This window comes from Episyrphus balteatus, chromosome 1, assembly GCF_945859705.1.
Source record: "Episyrphus balteatus chromosome 1, idEpiBalt1.1, whole genome shotgun sequence".
Classification (NCBI taxonomy): domain Eukaryota; kingdom Metazoa; phylum Arthropoda; class Insecta; order Diptera; family Syrphidae; genus Episyrphus; species Episyrphus balteatus.
Window position 1 is genome coordinate 146,615,723 of NC_079134.1, and position 20,883 is coordinate 146,636,605.

The following is a 20,883-nucleotide window of genomic DNA, read 5'->3' on the forward strand; positions in this document are numbered from 1 at the left end:
CAAGTTTTTTAAAGCACTCATAAAACAAAAATTTTAATTTTTTTAAGATATGTGAAAATGTGTAAAAGTATCAAAAATTGTTTTTTATATATGAAAAACTTTAAAGCAGGCTCCAGGTGAAATTTTTTCATACACATATTTACTATTTGAAGAGGTCACACTCATAGCCGTAGCTAGGATTTCATTTCGGGGGGGTTAGCTCAGACCAAACAAAATTTTTTTTTAGAAATCACAATACTTTGTATCAACTATATGTAACTGCAGTCGATTCTAAATCCCGCTAAATCAAATAGTCATTTGAACTATGTAGAAGCGAAACATTTGCCAATATCCTTTTTAAGTATTTTTTAGGAGAGGAATTCGTAGTTAAAAGTTTAAAAAAGCCCTGCTTACGGTAAACGAATTTGAAAATGGCCGAGTACAAAGAGTGATAAGTTGGTTGATATAAATTGCGAGCGTTAGCGAGCAAGAAAATGTTTTTTTAGAAACAAATTTTAACAAAAATTATATATAAAACATTGAAAAATGGACTTTTTCTTGCACTGAAATTTTGTAGCAGAAAATTGACAGTTACATTCTATCTATTGAGTTCTAAATGAAATTAGCAATACTTAAGAACCAAAATTTTAAATAATACAAGTTGTTTGACATGAGCTAATTACACTGGTCAACAAGGTTTTTGTTACAGAAACCAGGGTATACTTTTCTATAGGCTGAGCTCGAATCCGAAAATTCCGATTTTTACCAATTTTCAAAGTTATTTTTTAGCGTTTACTTATTTTTTTTTAAATTAAATTTGTAACAGTTTCTAAAAGAATTGTGTCAAAATATAAGATGCCCCAAACACTTTGATTTCAAGTTATGATTTCTCGAGGAAGAAAATAGATATTTAACTGATTTAAACGGATTTAGAGAGATAAAACTTAATTCTTTTAGAAACTGTTACTGTTACAAATTAAAAAAAAAAAAATAAGTAAACGCTAAAAAACAACCCTGAAAACTGGTAAAAAGCGGCATTTTCGATTTTCTAACGGGAATATCTCAAAAAACGTGATGTGATCGAATTTTTCTGACTTCGGTTTCGAGCTCAGCACACAAAAAACCTATAGAAGAGTATACCCTGGTTTCTGTAACAAAAAAGAAGTTTAATTTTGTTGACCAGTGTTATACTTCACTTTGAAATTTAACAATAAACTGAAATTGTTTAATTTTATAATTTGAAACAAAAGAATAACGAAATGTTGTAAATACAGTGCTTTGCAAAAGTATAATCGCACCATATAAAAATGCTATTTATATAAAACCGTGTATTGCAGCGACACCCTACTATTTTTTATTAAAGGGGATCAAAAAACAAGAATATTGAGAAGAACTACAGTCTCTGAATAAATCGATACATTTATTTTCGCTTACATACTGGATTTAAGGTTAACATAGAACAAAAGTGGGTAATAAGCAACTGAAGATATCTCGGACAGTATAAAAGATATCTGAAAGATTTAAATAGATTTAAGGGTAATATTTCAAAAACGAGATGTGATCGAATAAGTCCGTCTTTGGATTCGAGTTCGGCCACCGAAACCCTTTGAAAAAGCATAGTTTAGTCTCGGCACCAAAAACCCTGCATAAGTACTTGTGGTATTTAAAGGGTTCTTAAAAGAGCATTTTAAGGTGTTAACATAGTGCTTAAGGAAATGGTCAAAGAGATAAAAACTCTTTGTAATGGACCAAACAAGTTTTGTTTTCCTTTATACAAACTTCATCGACAGCTTCTGCAACGATGCAAAATTGGTAGTGATTTTAAGGGAGATTTTCATATAGGTAATCAAATCACTAAAATACAAAAACAAATCATTTAGTGCTGCACATATTAGACTTGTATATGTTTATAATATAGGTATCTTTTGATTTTCTGAAAAAAAATTTCGGGGGGGGTTAAACACCCAAACCCCCCCCCCCCCCCCCCCCCCCCCCTACTAAATACGGCTATGTGTCTATCACGTCACAAAAAAGAGGTGTTAATTTAATTTTGCAAGGAAGATATAATGCCAAATTAAATATTTTTGAAAAAAAAAAAAACAGAGTATCTTCATATTGGAACATGAAAAATAAGATATTTTCGATACGACACAGTTTTTTACAGATATTTTTTTTAAATTTTATATTTTGGTACAACAAAAATTCAATACATATTCAGTTTTTTTGAACCGAATATTGTGATTTTGTAATTAAATTAATGGTTTTTAATCTTTACTTCAAAAAATAGCTATTTGTCAATAATATATTTTTAAAAAATTCAAGTTTTATCTACTTAAAGTAAGTAGATAAGTAGGAAAATTATCAAAATTACAGCTCATTCAAAAAATCCAAGAAAAATCATATAAAAATGATTTACTTTTGGACTTTGTTTTCATTTAATATGAACAGTTCTGCCTAAATCCAAGACCGAACACCTGTTTTTATATCAAGTTAACTTAATTTCAAACTTAAATCTACCTACAGTTTTGAAAAAGTGTATTCTATTAAAACACTTATGTCGTTTTCGATTGGCTCTCCGGTATCGTCCGAAATCATTCAGAAGCCTTCTGATAGTGTTTTATTCGCACGAATTTGACAGCTAGAACGCTTCTGAGAAGAGAAATTCTCTTCTCGATTTCAAATCAGAATTCAAATCGGAACTCACTCACATGTCAAAAAAAAAAAACACTCAATCAATGTTTTTTGATTTTGATTCAACAATTTATTGTTTTCTGAAAGTTAAATTAATTACAAATCAAAAATTGATACAATAATGGATAAATTACCACTTTCTTCGAACATTAGTTTATAATTTTCCAACTCTAACGCCATGATTTTCATTTGCAAGAAAAAAAAAAATAATAAAATTAAAAATATTTGACATTTGAAATTTCACAGAAATAAAATAAAAATAGAATTGAGTGGAAGCGATTTGACCTGTTCCATTCGATTTTAGAATGTGTCAATTCTTGAGTGAAACCAATCGAAAACGACATTATTTTGAATCCGGCATTTTAAATGAAAAAAGCAAATGATTTGCTAACGCCAGAAAGGACCAAAAAAAAAACCAGCTCTAACGATTTTAGTTTTCTCTTCAAGATTGTTTACTACCGGCTTTTTGTTTAATATAAAAGGAAAATTAAATGAAAAATTCTGAAACTAAAGTAGTAGGTAAGTCGTAACTTTTCTATTAAAATATAAATGTTGTTTTGCTGATTTCCGTGAATTATGCTAACATTTTTTGTTTATACTTAAAGTAATTTTCTTTTGCCAAAAAAAAATAATAAAACAAACTATTTTTGGAACGCAAAAAAAAAAATTATTCATGATTAAACGATAATTAAATTGAGAAAGAGGAATCTTTGTTTGTTATTGTATTCCTTAAAAACATTCTTGTAATAAATCTTCCTATGAGTTTGTGAAATGATATTAAATATTTTCGAATCACGTTAAATAACTTCAAGAATATTTTTATTATAGTAGAGTAACTAAAGCAAATTATTAGGGAACCCGGCCGAACAGCTCTGATTTTGACGATTTTTTTTTTTTTTCAAACGTAGGTAATTAAAAATACTTTAAAGTCTATAGATCAAAAATTGCCGGTGTTGCCGTATTGTTTTTTTAAATTAAAATTAATGTTTTTTTAACAAAACCATTTTTTTTTTTTGCTTAAATTTCATAAAACAAATAATAGCAAAATATTCTCTAGGTAATTTAAGGAAAATATATAAAAGGCAGTAAGGTACAATCTTCCATCGTTTAAGCGATAAATGCAATTTTCTAACATTCTGACCTCAAACACAAAAAAAATATTTTGAAAACAACGGCAACACCTAAAATATTTTAAAATACATTTTAAAAAAGCCAGAAGTTCATTCTTATCTCTTAAATTTAAATCCATTAAATTTAATCAAGACTTTTTGAAAAAATGGTCCTCAAACTCAGAATTAAAAAAAAACTGTTATTAGAAAAATTTAAAATGACTTTTTTCCGAACTTTTCCTAATAAAATATGAATTTATTTAAAAAAATTTTTTGGCCATGAATATTATCAGTTGAATTTCGAATCAAAAAAGGTAAAATATATCACACTTTTGAAAAAAAAAATGAAAAATTACTTCAATTTCAATGGTTTTTTTTTTTTATTAAAACTGAATTTTTGCATTGAAATAATTAATTTTCTCAAAGACTGTTATAAATAGGAACTTTAAATGTTTGCTATTTAACTTTCAACAGTAAGGGTTATTAAATGAATAAAAAATAATTTTATGTTTAGATGTTGAACTTAAAAAAAAAATAAGTTACATTTTTTTTCAAAACTTTTATTAAAAAAAGTTCCTCGAAAATGAAATACTTTTTAATTTTGTTCATAAACCGTAATACATATTGACATTTCCTTTTATAATTTGAAATCATAATAAACGCGGCCAAAAAAATTTGAAAATAAATGCATTTTATATTACGACCAAGTTTAAAAAACGACATGTTCAAATTTTTTCAATATTTTTTTTTTTTTCAAAAATCTGAGTTCAGTTACCATTCTTTCAAAAGCCGTTCATTCAATTAACTTAATTTTAATTTTACATATATGACTAAGCTTCTAGCTTTTAAAAAATGTATATTTGAATATTGTAGGTGTTGCCGTTGTGTTCAAATATTTTTTTTGTGTTTGAAGTCAATTAATAAGAAAATTGCATCTATCGCTTGAACTATGGAAGATTGTCTCTCACTCCCATATATTTTTTTTCCTTGAATTTCCTAGACAATCTTTTGGCATCAATTAATTTATAAAATTTAAGAAAAATTTTTGAAAAAAATTTGTTTTTATTCACAAAAATCTTCAATTAAATTTAAAAAAATCAAAACGGCAACACCGACAATTTTTAATCTATAGACTTTAAAGTATTTTTAATTACCGACGTTGGAAAAAAAAGATCATCAAAATCTAAGCTGTTCGGCCGGGTTCCTTAATATTGCTAACTTTAGCTTTGAGCTTTAGTTACTCCACTAATATGTTTCTTGAAAGTTCTTGAAAGGTACTTAGCAAGAAATATATCTACTTGTTACAGCTTTACTTTTCAAAATTTCTCAATATTTCCTGCTTTTGTTCATCTAATGTGTGTTTCGATTGGCTCTCCGGAAGCGTCCGGAATCAATCAGAAGCCTTCTGAAAGTGTTTTATTTGCACTAATTTGACAGACAGAACGCTTCTGAAAATAAAAATTCTCTTCTTGATTTCAAAACAGAATTCACTCAAAATCACTAATATTTAAATAAGTAAAACGTCAAACTAAATTTTCTAGTATAAAAGCAAAAAATTTTTATTGGATTATTCACCAATACAGTGATATAAAATTTCAGAATTGAGTGGAAGCGATTTAAACTGTTTTACTGAATGAGTAAATCCTTGAGTTATTCCAATCGAAAACGACATAAGTAAAAGTTCTAATTACAAAAATATTCAGAAATAAGGATAAAGGCTACTCAAATATTCAATTATATACTTTAAAGCCAACATAAAACGTTTAAAAATAAAACTTTGGACTTCTTATTTTTGATTTTTCACTCAATTCCTCCCAAGCTCTTATTAAAATTGTTCCAAAGCATACACACAGCTTTCGAAGATATTCCTCACCAGATAGTTTGCAAAACTTTCAATCTTGATATTAGTTTTTAGTTTTTATATATGAACATTAAAATATGAGTTGTGTTCTTGAAAAAATATTTCAATCCATATTTTAATCAAGAAATTTTCATAATAAATCTCAAGTTATATTGAATACTTCAAAGGCTTTTTAAAAAAGTCTTCTCATGATTTATATCCCACTTATAATGCATTTACTTTCCTGCTTCCTAATCTTATTTTTACCCACAGAATTGATTTCAGCGACCCATAAAATCCAATAAATCTTTTTCAGGGACATTGAATTGATATTTCATACAAATTTAATTTAAGTGAAAAATCTGTTTCATTCCTTTTTTTGTGTCGTCTTGCAGGGTATGCCATTGGACTATGCTAATCGACATCCTTTGCGTCGAGAGACCGCAATCGAATTATCCCCCACAAAGACTGCCGGTGGAAATATCGGAATTGGCGATTCCAGTGCTGGCTTCCTGCAAAACGAGCGAACCTGGTTGAAAAGTACCTCCGGCGATCACACATATCAATCGTTGTCGGGAGCACCTGGCTCTCGTGACTTCCTCAATCCCCCATACGAAAGTATGGGCGGTGGAATCATCAGTGGCAGAGGAGCTCGTCTCTTCAAGAAATCCAGTGAAAGCATACAAAGAAACTCCAGCACTGACACCGAATACTCGACGCATCCGTACAAATTTATCAAACAAAGTTCCAATGACACCACCACCTCAATGACGGGATCATACAACATCGACACACCATCGCTGGCGAATGAGTTGTCGCTGGACGCAGGCGATACCCTGCAACCGACTCCGATATTTGAGAACCGCTACCAACCCTTGAGGACATCATCGATGGGTGCTGCTGATTATATCAAAGCCAAACAGGGTTCGGGCGATTATCCGCTGCCACCGCCACGCTCAGTGATGTTCAAAAAGCAATTCAGCATAGACCAAAGCAAAAGTTCACCTCATCGAACGGTTTCAGAATCTGACAAAACAGAAGCAGCTCAAATGTCGGCGTCGTCGACGAGTGGCAGTGTCGGGAAGGCTGGTGATATTCAGCCTTCATTATTAACTGCTGAACCAATTCAACAACAACAGAAGACTGTTACCGTAGCAGCAAAATGTTCACTTAAACCACCAACAACCTCAAAACTCGGTATGAATATCCTGAAAGAGAGCAGTTCTAGCACCGAAGAGTCGAAAGACGAACAGCATTCGGACGGACAGATGACAATTCCGACAATAAGCACAAATTTGGTGCAGGACGAGATAGCCAAGCTGTCGTCGAATATCAAAAGCAGTACGGAATCGGACAAGGATCCGCCTTACAACGAGACAATGTGCTGATTGCTGTTATTTGGTAGTAAAAACCGCCATTATCAACGTTCAAGCCGCCGCCGCTGCCGCCGCCACACCACAAACCGCTGTGTATGCCACAATAAGTCAAACGTGATTTGTAGATTTGTAAATAATTTTGTTGTTTTATATGAATAGTCAAAAAGAAAAAGAATGCATATATTTAGTTTTTAAAATAGTGTTAGTGATAGAAATATACTTTATGTATGATAGTATGTTTAGGTATTTAGATAACGCTAAGTGTTTTTTTTTTTTTTTTATAAATTTTAGTTTTTTTTTTGTTGTTGAAAACTATTACTTTTAGGGCATGCTACTATACGCGATATGGGAACACAAACACAAACTGTCCAAGGATACAAACAAAAAAATATCAAATTATATATTGAACATAATCCGTTACTTATGATAGGTTTAGACTTTTAAAATTATTTAAAGAGATTTATTGTTGTTTGAATTTTTTTTTAAAATAAAGTTGTACAGAAAAAAGAATATAAAATATGAAGAATCCGAGCAATGTAAATGGTAGATGTTGAAATTTAAAATTACAATTTTCATAAATTCGTATTGTAAAAAAAGTATGTATACACCATGGTGTACGTAGTCTATACAATTTTCCCGTAGATTGGAAGCTAGAGTTAGATGGTGGTGAGAAATGGAGCTACCTATTAGTTTTTGAGAATTGATAATGCCAAATCATTGTTATTAACAAATGGAATTTGTTGCAAACAAATAGAATTTTTTAAAAACCGATGCTTTTAATGGAGAAATAATTGTTCATTTTAAATAAAGAATATTTATTTTAATTTTTCTAAGTCACTCAGTGTTGTCAGAAATATGAAACTAATTTTTGCATTACAAAGCAAGAGTAGAAATAATATCACAAAATGCTTTAAGAAACAAGTTTTTTTTTCTAAATAGAAATTTATAAATCATTAACAATGAAAAAGAAAAATACACGAATTCAAAAAAATTTACACTGAAGGAAAAAAAAACCAAGGTAGAATGAAATATAGTCAACGTTGATTCAGTGTTGAAAAAACTAACATGAAATATCTTTAAATTAAAATTAAAATAACGTGAATTTATTTACAGTGAGATAGCACTTTGGTAAGGCCAGTGGCTGCCAATTTTTTTCTTTTTTAATTTAAATTAATGGTTTTTTTCAAAGTTGAAACAGCTTTGATTTAACGATGTTTGAACTTGATTTTAAAATGTTTGTCTTTGCAAAATCATTCTGAAAAAAAAAAATTGAATAAATATGGTTTTCTTTGATTTTAAGTTGTTTTTTTTCCATCAGTGAATATCTTGGCTCTTGCTTTTTTACCTTAGCCATTAAAAAAATTATTTAACGATATTTTAAGCCATTTTTATGCGATTTATGGTTTCTATACAAAAAACATTGTTATGCTTATTAGTGGAGTAACTAAAGCTCAAAAATTGGCAATATTAGGGAACCCGGCCTAACAGCTTAGATTTTGATGATCTTTTTTTTTCAAACGTCGGTAGTTAAAAATACTTTAAAGTCTATAGATTAAAAATTGCTGGTGTTGCCGTTTTGATTTTTTAAATTTAATTGAAGATTTTTGTGAACAAAAAATTTTTTTTTCAATTTTTTTTTCTTAAATTTCATAAATTAATTGATGCCAAAAGATTGTCTAGGAAATTCAAGGAAAAAAAATATATGGGAGCGAGGGACTATCTTCCATTGTTCAAGCGATAGATGCAATTTTCTTATTAATTGACTTCAAACACAAAAAAAAATATTTGAACACAACGGCAACACTTACAATATTTAAATATACATTTTTAAAAAGCTTGAACCTTAGTCATATTTGTAAAATTAAAATTAAGTTAATTGAAGTAAAGGCTTTTAAAAGAATGGTAACTGAACTCAAATTTTTGAAAAAAAAAAATTATTGAAAAAATTTTCGTTTTTTAAACTTTTTCGTAATATAAAAGCATTTATTTTCAATTTTTTTTGGCCTCATTTATTATGATTTCAAAATATAAAAGGAAATGTCAATATGTATTACGGTTTATGAAAAAAATTAAAAAGTATTTCATTTTCGAAGAAGTTTTGAAAAAAAAAATTTGTTTTTTTTTTAAAGTTCAACATCTAAATATAAAATTATTTTTTATTTATTTAATAACCCTTACTGTTGAAAGTGAAATAGCAAAAATTTAAAGTTCTTATTTACAAATTCTTTGAGAAAATTAATTATTTCAATCCAAAATTCAGTTTTTATCAAAAAAAAACCATTGAAATTGAAGTAATTTTTAATTTTTTTTTTTTTTTCAAAAGTATGATATATATTACTTTTTCTGCTTCGAAATTCAACTGATAATAATTATGGCCAAAAATTTTTTTAAAATAAATTCATATTTTATTAGAAAAAGTTTGGAAAAAGTCATTTTTAATTTTTTTTAATAACATTTTTTTTTTTTAATTCTGAGTTTGAGGACAATTTTTTCAAAAACTCTTAATTAAATTTAGTGAATTTAAATTTAAGAGATAAGAATGAGGTTCTGGCTTTTTAAAAATGTATGTAAAATGTTGTAGGTGTTGCCGTTGTTTTCAAAATATTTTTTTTGTGTTTGAAGTCAGATTGTGAGAAAATTGCATTTATCGCTTAAACGATGGAAGATTGTCCCTTACTTCATTATATTTTTTTTTCCTTAAATTACCTAGAAAATCTTTTGCTTTCATTTGTTTAATGAAATTTAAGCAAAAAAAAAATGGTTTTGTTAAAAAAAAATTTAATTTTAATTTAAAAAAAACAATACGGCAACATCGGCAATTTTTAATCTATAGACTTTAAAGTATTTTTAATTACCAACGTTTGAAAAAAAAAATCGTCAAAATCGGAGCTGTTCGGCCGGGTTCCCTAATAATTTGCTTTAGTTACTCTACTATATTAATACTTTTTGAATGAAAACATTAATCTCCAATAACAAGAGCAAATTACACTTTTTCTGTTATGTCTCATAGTTCGTTATAATGTATGGACATTTTTGTGTTCAACTTCAGATTTTGATATTCGACCTCATAAAACAAAAATTGATGATTGACGAAAAACTATTGCTTTCCACTTAAAACATAATTTGAGAATTAACAGAAGAAAAAGTACGTATACACCACAGTGTGCTGCCAAATACATAAAATGTTTTACTTCCTTTTTATTTTATTTTTTTTTTTTTTATTTTATGCATCTCCCATACAACATAACGTTGTATAATTGTTTATTAAACTCATGTTATGACATTTGAGTTGAATTTATTGAAATTACTTTTTTTACCGACTTCCGAAAAGGAGGAGGTATTCAATTCGTGTTGTGTTTGTTACTTTATAACTTTGGACTCAGTGAACCAATTTTGATAATTCTTTTTTATTGGAAAGCTGGTGCCTGCAGTGTTTCCCATTTTAATTTCTTTCTGTTTTGGCCATAGAAACTATTAGAAAAACCATAAATCCCATTTTTGATTCATGGAAGTCGATTTTGTTTTTTGATAAAAATGATTATTTAATTTATTTGTATTATTTGCACTTCTAAATGAAGTTTAGTTTACGACAAAAACAGCCGTTGATACAAAATTGGAATTTTCTCAAACGCTACTGTTCTTTAGTAGAACCCTGGGTTAAACAATGAAACATAATCAAATAATAAACAAAAACAAACAATCAACATTTAATTATACAAACAGTAAGAACTATTAGATTTAAAATTTAAAATTTGTTTTTAAAAAAATATTTACATTGCTTGGATTCTTTTACATTTCTCTATTTACCAAATAAAGTTGTTTGCTATTGAGTGAAGAAATTTTGCTTAACTTATCAATTATGACTTAACAAAATATATTTTTTAATTATTTTTTACAAATAAAGCTTTAGGTTTTCTTAAGATTAAAACAAAAATTCTTAATTAGTGTGCTTCAAAACCTTTTCTGCCAAACATTTAACTTTTTTTTGTATCCTTTTCCTGTTTAATGAATATTGTATTTTTTTTTTTTTTTAACTGAACAAATATGAAGAGTCCCTAGATTTTAGCTTGGGTATTAACTATAATTTTTTCAACAGTTTTTTTTAAGTCTCGTTTGCTTTACTTTTTAAATTTAGTAATTTGTTGCATGTGAAAATTCATGCAGTTGTATAATGCACTTAAAATGTAAGTTTGTTTCAGTAGTTTTCAATACCATCTTTTGGTCATATGCAAGGTATTCTTGTTCATATAAATTGAAAAAAAAAAAACAGTCTATTTTCACTTCAAGTATAATTCCTTACCTCACCAATACCAATATCTTTTAAAAGTTTCTCAAAGCTTCAATTTTACTTAATTTTTTTCTAGTTCCAGTCAAGTTGTTAGTACCTATAAACAAAAATTGAATTCACTAAACTGTTCCTAATGTCAAACTTTATCCATTCTCGTTTTTCTATCTTTGAGACCCTAGTTAATTTTAAAAGGGTTTCCAAAATTACTAATTTATCTACTATAACAAAAATCTTAAACCTTTAAAGTAATTTGTAAGCACAATTTAAATTTTTTTGTGATTTTTTTTTAGAATACAAGAATATTTTAATATTAAAAAAAATATATAGAAATACCCCAATTATGATGATATCTTTTGACAATATAAGGCATTATTTTAAGTACAAGAAACTAGAGTATTTATACAGAAAGGCAATATAAGATTTTCCTTACATTTTGTATTCAAAAATATTTTGTGTTCTAAAATATAAAAATAATAGATATTATGTGCTATGTCATTATTATTTGCCAGTTTATTTTTTTTTAATATGCAAAATTTTATTTCTTTCAACTAGATTTAGTATATAAATTCCTTCCAACAAAATAATAATAAAAATAATTAAATATTTGTAAAACTGAATAGCAACTCCCATTTATACATATCTCTATAACATAAATCAAAAACACAAAAATGTTCTCTTAAAAAATTCAAAAAAAAAAACACTATCACTAAATATAAATCTAAAACTACTATAATATTTTACTATATTTAAATTTAAAATTTAATAAAAAATCGCGCGCAACGCATTCAATTCGATATTCATTGTTTAAAAAAATTTTAATATTTAATATTTTACAAGAACAAAAAAAAAAAAAAAACACAAACAGCAACAAAAAAAAAGAAAGAAAATATTTATACAAAAATAAATTTAAAAAGTTATATAATTAGATAATATATACACAAATATTTTTTATTGAGCCAATGAAAATGAAAACCAAAACAATTTATACTTTAAAAATTAAACAAAAAAAAAAATAAGAAAAAATACAAAAAATGAAAAGAAACATATTTAAGAAAAAGAAAAACCATATATCACTGTTTAAAAAATAAATATATTATATATATACTATATATTGATTGTAGATAAAATTGTTGAAAAAGAAAAGTATTTTATAAACAAAAAAAAAAAAATAGAAATATATAAATGTAGTTTATATATTTTATTTTTTAGTAGTAAATAAAATGATCAATTGCCATTGTTGTATTTGTTAAGAAAGATGTCCTGTTAATAATATAAAAAAAATATTGTATGATGTATTTTATCCTAAAAGTAGAGTTTGCATCGAATGTTTTAATTTCCCATAATTTTTATTGATTGTTATGAAAGATATGTTTTTTGTTTTTTAAGTTAAAACTTCAAAAAAAAAAAAAATGCTCAAAAAATCAAAGAAATACACAAAAATGTTTTAGATATTAGGTGAAGAAAAAAAAAATTAAATGTGTGTAAAAACAAGATCAATGTAAAATCTAATCAAACCAAAAATAAAATTAATATTTTTGTCATAGATCTTATATTTTGTATTTATTTAGTTTTTAATTTGAAATTACAGATGTATGATTTATGGTTTGTATCCTGCCGTATGCTGCTGGCTCTTCGAACAAGTGGAACAACGTTCCATTTGCAAAATAAAAGAACATATCAAACATTTAATGTAATAGTTTAATATATTTAATTTTTTTGTAACTGCTTTATAGCTTTTTAGTTTCTTTTAGCTCTGTTACTCCCTCCAAAAGTTAAAATATTAGCGGAAATTTTTAATAATAATGACACTAGTAAAATTTGGCACTGTGGTTTATTTTCTTTATTTCCATACAAAATAACAATAAAGTCTGTTTTAATTTTTTATGTGAAAGGGTATTTTTTTGATGAGAAGATTTTCTAATAGTTTCGAAACACCCTGTGAATAAAATTCAGTACCTGTTAAATTAAATAAAAGTGTTGCAGTTGATATCATAACCAAGCACAAAAAGAATTTATATACAAATATCAAAAGTGAAAGCATGTTTACCGACAGATTTTGAAGCTTTCATTTTATTTTTTAGTAATGAAATTATGTTGTGCATGATTTAACGGTATTTTAAATTCTGAAATATGTAAAAACAACTCTTTATTTAGATTTAGGTTTTTAAAAGAGCTTAAATCAAGTAGGAACTACATGCTTCCATTGCTAGGAAATGAAATTAAAGGTGTAAAATCCAACTTTTCATCCTTCTCAAAAAAACACCCTTTTAATTTGGATAACTAATAAATTAAACAAAATGTTTTGTTTCTTAACCCCATTTAAATGTTCATAAAAAAAAAAAAAATTTTATGATATTCGTAAGAAATTTTTATTCAACACATACAAGCAAAATTTCCAAAATGTCGTAAGAGCCATTTTGAAAAATGTAAATATACGGCAGGTAAAGTTAAAAAAATGTAATTTCCTTTCTAGGGAATCACCAAAAACTATAGTGTTTGAGTCAAATCACATTTTTTTTAGTAAAGCAGTTAACCTTGAATTTTTTTTTTAAATCCCAAAATAATAGTTCTGTAATTTTTTTTTACCAACCCGCTGTCCTTGTTTGAGTACAATTGAAAAATTCTATTTCAATACTGTAAAGGTATGGTTTTCAAAAAAGAAAAATTAAAAGTTATATGAAAAATTGATATTGTTTATTTTGTATAATAATCTAGATATGAGTGTAGACTGAAAACTTGGTCAAATTTTGTTCAATAAAAAAAGAAAGAAAAAATAACATTAAAAGACAATTCTTAACCTTGGTTATTTTTGAAAATTTAAAAAATATAGATTTGTAATTTTTGTCTCAAAATGCAAAAATCTGTTCGCTATGAACTCATATCTTTAAACCAAAACTTGTTCCGACACTTTGATTCGAAGATATTTTCTCCGAATTTTAGAAAAAAACAAAAAACATACCTATTTAAGCTGAAATAACTCAGCAACCAGATCTCATAGGAACTTGTAGTTTTCAATTATAAATAGGTCTAGAAGAGACCTTTCTTTTGATAACTCACTCGATGGATTTAGAGGAAATTTTTTAAAATGCATTTTTTTCGTCAAGGGGTTAACCTTGGATTTTTTCGAAAATATGAAAAACATAGATTTGCAATTTTTGTCCCAAAATGTATACGCCTGTTTGCTATGAACTCATATCTGTAAATCAAAACTTGTTCCGACACTATGATCCGAAGATATTTGGCCCGAATGTTGGAAAAATAATAACATATTTGGGCTCAAAAAACTCAGCAACCAGACCTCATACGAACTTCTTGTTTTCAGTTATAAATAGGCCTTGGAGAGACCTTTCTTTTGATATCTCATTCGATGGATTTGGAGGAAATTTTTCAAAATGAATTTTTTTTCCTCAAGGGGTTAACCTAGGTTTTTTGTCGAAAATCTGAAAAACATAGATTTGTAATTTTTGTCCCAAAATGCATAGGCCTGTTCGCTAAGAACTCATATCTTTAAACCAAAACTTGTTCCGACACTTTGATCCGAAGATATTTGGCCCGAATGTTGGAAAAAAAACATATTTGGGCTCAAATAATTCAGCAACCAGAACTCATAGGAACTTGTTGTGTTCGGTTATAAATAGGCCTTGGAGAGACCTTTCTTTTGATACCTTACTCGATGGATTTTGAGGAAATTTTTCAAAATGAATTTTTTTTCCTCAAGGGGTTAACCTAGGTTTTTTGTCGAAAATCTGAAAAACATAGATTTGTAATTTTTGTCCCAAAATGCATAGGCCTGTTCGCTAAGAACTCATATCTTTAAACCAAAACTTGTTCCGACACTTTGATCCGAAGATATTTGGCCCGAATGTTGGAAAAATAACATATTTGGGCTCAAATAATTCAGCAACCAGAACTCATAGGAACTTGTGGTTTTCGGTTATAAATAGGCCTTGGAGAGACCTTTCTTTTGATACCTTACTCGATGGATTTTGAGGAAATTTTTTGAAATGCATTTTTTTTCCTCAAGGGGTTAACCTAGGTTTTTTGTCGAAAATCTGAAAAACATAGATTTGTAATTTTTGTCCCAAAATGCATAGGCCTGTTCGCTATGAATTCAGATCTTTAAACAAAAACTTGTTCCGACGCTTTGATCCGAAGATATTTGGCCCGAATGTAAAAAAAAAACATATTTGGGCTCAAATAACTCAGAAACCAAACCTCATAGGAAATTGTGGTTTTCATTTATATGGATTTGGAGGAAATTTTTCAAAATGAATTTTTTTTCGTCAAGGGGTTAACCTAGGTTTTTTGTCGAAAATCTGAAAAAACATAGATTTGTAATTTTTGTCCCAAAATGCATAGGCCTGTTCGCTATGAACTCATATCTGTAAATAAAAACTTGTTCCGACACTTTGATTCGAAGATATTTGGCCCGAATGTTAAAAAAAAAACATATTTGGGCTCAAATAACTCAGCAACCACACCTCATAGGAAATTGTGGTTTTCATTTACAAATAGGCCTTGGAGAGACCTTTCTTTTGATACCTTACTCGATGGATTTTGAGGAAATTTTTTGAAATGCATTTTTTTTCGGCAAGGGTTTTTCTTGCCGAAAATCTTAAAAAAAAAAATTAGTTTTGTAATTTTTGTCCCAAAATGCATACGCCTGTTCGCTATGAACTCATATCTTTAAACCAAAACCTGTTCCGACACTTTGATCCGAAGACATTTGGCCCGATTGTTTTAAAAAAAAACATATTTGGGCTCAAATAATTCAGCAACCAGAACTCATAGGAACTTGTGGTTTTCGGTTATAAATAGGCCTTGGAGAGACCTTTCTTTTGATACCTTACTCGATGGATTTTGAGGAAATTTTTTGAAATGCATTTTTTTTTCGGCAAGGGTTTTTCTTGCCGAAAATCTGAAAAAACATAGATATGTAATTTTTGTCCCAAAATGCATACGCCTGTTCGCTATGAACTCATATCTTTAAACGAAAACCTGTTCCGACACTTTGATCCGAAGATATTTGTCCCGAATGTTGGAAAAATAACATATTTGGGCTCAAATAACTCAGCAACCGAACCTTATAGGAACTTTTGGTTTTCAGTTATAAATAGGCCTTGGAGAGACCTTTCTTTTGTTATCTCATTCGATGAAATTGGAGGAAATTTCTTAAAATGAATTTTTTTTCGTCAAGGGGTTAACCTAGGTTTTTTGTCGAAAATCTGAAAAACATAGATATGTAATTTTTGTCCCAAAATTCATACGCCTGTTCGCTATGAACTCATATCTTTAAACGAAAACCTGTTCCGACACTTTGATCCGAAGATATTTGTCCCGAATGTTGGAAAAATAACATATTTGGGCTCAAATAACTCAGCAACCAGACCTCATAGGAACTTGGGGTTTTCAGTTATAAATAGGAATTGGAGAATCCTTTCTTTTGATATCTCTTTTGATGGATTTGGAAGAAATTTTTCAAAATGAATTTTTTTCGGCAAGGGGTTAACGGTTAACCTAGGTTTTTTGTCGAAAATCTGAAAAACATAGATTTGTTATTTTTGTCCCAAAATGCATACACCTGTTTGCTATGAACTCATATCTTTAAACCAAAACCTGTTCCGACACTTTGATCCGAAGATATTTGGCCCGATTGTTTGGAAAAATAACATATTTGGGCTCAAATAACTCAGCAACCAGACCTCATAGGAATTTGTGTTTTTCAGTTATATATAGGCCTTGGAGAAACCTTTCATTTGATATCTCATTCGATGGAATTGGAGGAAATACATTTTTTTCCTTAATGCATAGGCCTGTTCGCTATGAACTCATATCTTTAAACCAAAACTTGTTTCGACACTTTGCTCCAATGTTGTATTCTTCCGAAAAAAAAAAAACTTCGTTATTTTTTATATTTTTATTCGATTTTTCTCAATTTTTGGGCTTAGTATAATAATTTGCTGGTGTAAAAGGCATTTTTGTAACATCAGCAGGATAAAATTTGTCACGAATTTTCAATTGAATTTTATTGCCCGGCTTTTTAAGTGATTCACTAATATACCCCATCGCAATATTGCCCCCAAGACTAGGGCTAGGACATCCGCTTGTGATTTTTCCAGCCAACTCATCATTATGATATATTCCAACGCCAGCTCTTGCAGGAGGTCCTTCAGTCATTCGAATACCAATACGACGTCGTGTTACCCCATTTTTTAGTTGATCAACAATTTTTGTTGCTCCTGGGAAATTTGCTTCGCCTCGACGACGTTTTGCTGAAGGAATTTATTTTAGAAACCAATAGAAAGTAGGAAAATGGATGAACTTACAAACTAACCAAGATAAAGCAGCTTCAACTGGAGAAGTGTTGGAATCAATATCAGATCCGTACAAACAGAGACCAGCTTCCAATCTAAAAATTGTATTCAAAATGAGAACTTTTTCAAATGATAAGAGAATGACTGTTTACCTCAAGGAATCCCTTGCTCCGAGACCCGCCATCCGAACATTATCAACCCCCAACAGTGTCTCCGTCAAATGCCTAACTTTCTCTGATGGAACTGATATTTCATATCCATCCTCGCCAGTATACCCGCATCTCGTTATCCGACAGTCGCTGACCCCAGCAACCTCAGCAACAATAGTTTCCATGAAATACAATTTTTCCAAATCAACATTTGTTATTGTTTTCAATGCTGACGCACTGCTGGGGCCTTGCAAGGCGATAAGTGAATGATCAGCCGGCGATAAGAACTCAATTGATACATCTCGCTTATCGCCAACAAATTTAGACTAAAAACCGAACAAAAATAAGTCAAATCGAATAACAAAAATTAGAGACTTTTGCTTTACCACTGCAGCACTCATAATTTCCATATCTTGTTGTTTCATAGCTGCATTTGATACAACATACAAAAGGTCATCATTAACCTTGGATACAATCAAGTCATCTAGAATGTTGCCCATGTCGTTGGTAAAGACAGTCAATGTACCAGAATTTGGAGCTAATCCTTTGATGTCAGCAGTACAAATGGATTCAAAACATGCAACAGCATCTTTGCCACGAACATATGTCTGCAACATGTGTGACACATCGAAAATTGATGAGTGTTTACGGGTGTGAACATGCGATGCAATGATGCTTAGGTCGGAATATTGAACCGGCAACAGGTAACCACCAAAATTGACAACTTTTCCACCTTTTTCAACATGAAAGTTGTATAGAGCTGTTTTTTCAACTGATGAAGATGATGCTGTGGATGCATTTCGAGCAAAGATATGAAGACAACGAGTTATTTTCGACATTGGAACGGAAATTTTCAATCAAAGATAAGACCAAATAGAATGACTTCTCTCTCGACGAAATGTGTTCACCTCACAACTAAAAATAATAGACTGATTTCTATTCGTTTTTAAATTGAGATTTTTCTTATCAGGATTTTCTCTATCACATTGGAAGTTGTTTACTTTCAGAATTCTATCAACAGCTGTTGTTTTGCTTTTCTTTTTCATGAAATCTGGTTTTTAATAGTTCTGAAAAAAACAGCAATCGGGGTCTAAAATACATAAATACTTGTTTTTCTTAAAATGTGATATGATTTCATAGTGAACAGGCCTATGCATTTTGAGACTAAATTAAAAATTTATATTTTTCTAATTTTTTGAATAATTCCAAGGTTAACCCCTTGTCGAAAAAAATTGCATTTTAAAAAATCTCCTCCAATTTCATCGAGTAAGATATTAAAAGAAAGGTCTCTCCAAGGCCTATTTATAACTGTTCCCATAAGGTTCGGTTGCTGAGTTATTTGAGCCCAAATATGCTATTTTTCCAACATTCGGGCCAAATATCTTCGGATCAAAGCCTCGGAACAAGTTTTGGTTTAAGGATCTGAGTTCATAGCAAACAGGCCTATGCATTTTGGGACAAAAATTACAAATCTATGTTTTTCAGATTTTCGACAAAAAACCTAGGTTAACCCCTTGACGAAAAAAAATTCATTTTGAAAAATTTCCTCCAAATCCATCGAATGAGATATCAAAAGAAAGGTCTCTCCAAGGCCTATTTATAACTGAAAACCAAAAGTTCCTATAAGATTCGGTTGCTGAGTTATTTGAGCCCAAATATGTTATTTTTCCAACATTCGGGCCAAATATCTTCGGATCAAAGTGTCGGAACAGGTTTTCGTTTAAAGATATAAGTTCATAGCGAACAGACCTATGCATTTTGGGACAAAAATTACAAAACTATGTTTTTCAGATTTTCGACAAAAAACCTAGGTTAACCCCTTGACGAAAAAAAATTGCATTGTAAGAAATTTCCTCCAATTTCATCGAATGAGATATCAAAAGAAAGGTCTCTCCAAGGCCTATTTATAACTGAAAACCACAATTTCTTATGAGGTGTGGTTGCTGAGTTTTTTGAGCCCAAATATGTTATTTTTCCAACATTCGGGCCAAATATCTTCGGATCAAAGTGTCGGAACAGGTTTTCGTTTAAAGATATAAGTTCATAGCGAACAAAGTCCATCAAGTGAGGTATCAAAAGAAAGGTCTCTACAAGGCCTATTTATAAATGAAAAAAAAACAATTACATATAAGGTTCGGTTGCTGAGTTATTTGAGCCCAAATATGTTATTTTTCCAACATTCGGGCCAAATATCTTCGGATCAAAGTGTCGGAACAGGTTTTCGTTTAAAGATATAAGTTCATAGCGAACAGGCCTATGCATTTTGGGACAAAAATTACAAATCTATGTTTTCAGATTTTCGGCAAAAAAAATGCATTTCAAAAAATTTCCCCAAAGTCCATCAAGTGAGGTATCAAAAGAAAAGTCTCTCCAAGGCCTATTTATAAATGAAAACCACAATTTCATATAAGGTTTGGTTGCTGAGTTATTTGAGCCCAAACATGCTATTTTTCCAACAATCGGGCCAAATATCTTCGAATCAAAGTGTAGGAACAAGTTTTGGTTTAAAGATATGAGTTCATAGCGAACAGGCCTATCCATTTTGGGACAAAAATTACAAATCTATGTTTTTCAGATTTTCGACAAAAAACCCTTGACGAAAAAAAATTCATTTTGAAAAATTTCCTCCAAATCCAGCGAATGAGATATCAAAAGAAAGGTCTCTCCAAGGCCTATTTATAAATGAAAACCACAATTTCCTATGAGGTTTCTTTGCTGAGTTATTTGAGCCCAAATATGTTTTTTTTTTAACATTCGGGCCAAATATCTTCGAATCAAAGTGTCGGAACAAGTTTTGATTTACAGATATGAGTTCATAGCGAACAGGCCTATGCATTTTGGAACAAAAATTACAAATCTATGTTTTTCAGATTTTCGACAAAAAACCTAGGTTAACCCCTTGACGAAAAAAAATTCATTTTAAAAAATTTCCTCCAATTTCATCGAATGAGATATCAAAAGAAAGGTCTCTCCAAGGCCTATTTATAAATGAAAACCACAATTTCCTATGAGGTTTGGTTGCTGAGTTTTTTGAGTCCAAATATGTTATTTTTCCAACATTCGAGCCAAATATCTTCGGAACAAAGTGTCGGGACAAGTTTTGATTTACAGATATGAGTTCATAGCGAACAGGCCTA

The 20,883-nt window shown here is 29.3% G+C and overlaps 2 protein-coding genes across 16 annotated transcripts in view; one reads left to right on the plus strand and one right to left on the minus strand.

Annotated features, from left to right (window-relative positions):
* Positions 1–7,869, plus strand: part of LOC129907327 (transient receptor potential cation channel trpm) — a 282,057-nt gene extending 274,188 nt beyond the window's left edge. For 11 of the 15 annotated variants that reach the window (XM_055983461.1, XM_055983462.1, XM_055983467.1 and 8 more), the window contains one exon: positions 6,015–7,869. In XM_055983461.1, coding sequence (XP_055839436.1) covers positions 6,015–7,007 — 993 coding nt within the window. In that variant the 3' untranslated portion in view covers positions 7,008–7,869. The remainder of the gene's footprint in view (positions 1–6,014) is intronic. The other 4 variants (XM_055983470.1, XM_055983468.1, XM_055983466.1 and 1 more) reach the window with 1 other exon arrangement.
* Positions 7,870–17,185: 9,316 nt separating this feature from the next.
* On the minus strand, positions 17,186–18,600 carry LOC129907369 (aminomethyltransferase, mitochondrial). Its single transcript, XM_055983528.1, has 4 exons — positions 18,133–18,600; positions 17,750–18,072; positions 17,610–17,692; positions 17,186–17,555 (listed from the first exon to the last, which is right to left on the minus strand). The coding sequence occupies exons 1-4, from the start codon at positions 18,583–18,585 to the stop codon at positions 17,215–17,217; spliced, it is 1,200 nt and encodes a 399-aa protein (XP_055839503.1). The 5' UTR covers positions 18,586–18,600; the 3' UTR covers positions 17,186–17,214.
* Between the last annotated feature and the right edge of the window lie 2,283 nt (positions 18,601–20,883).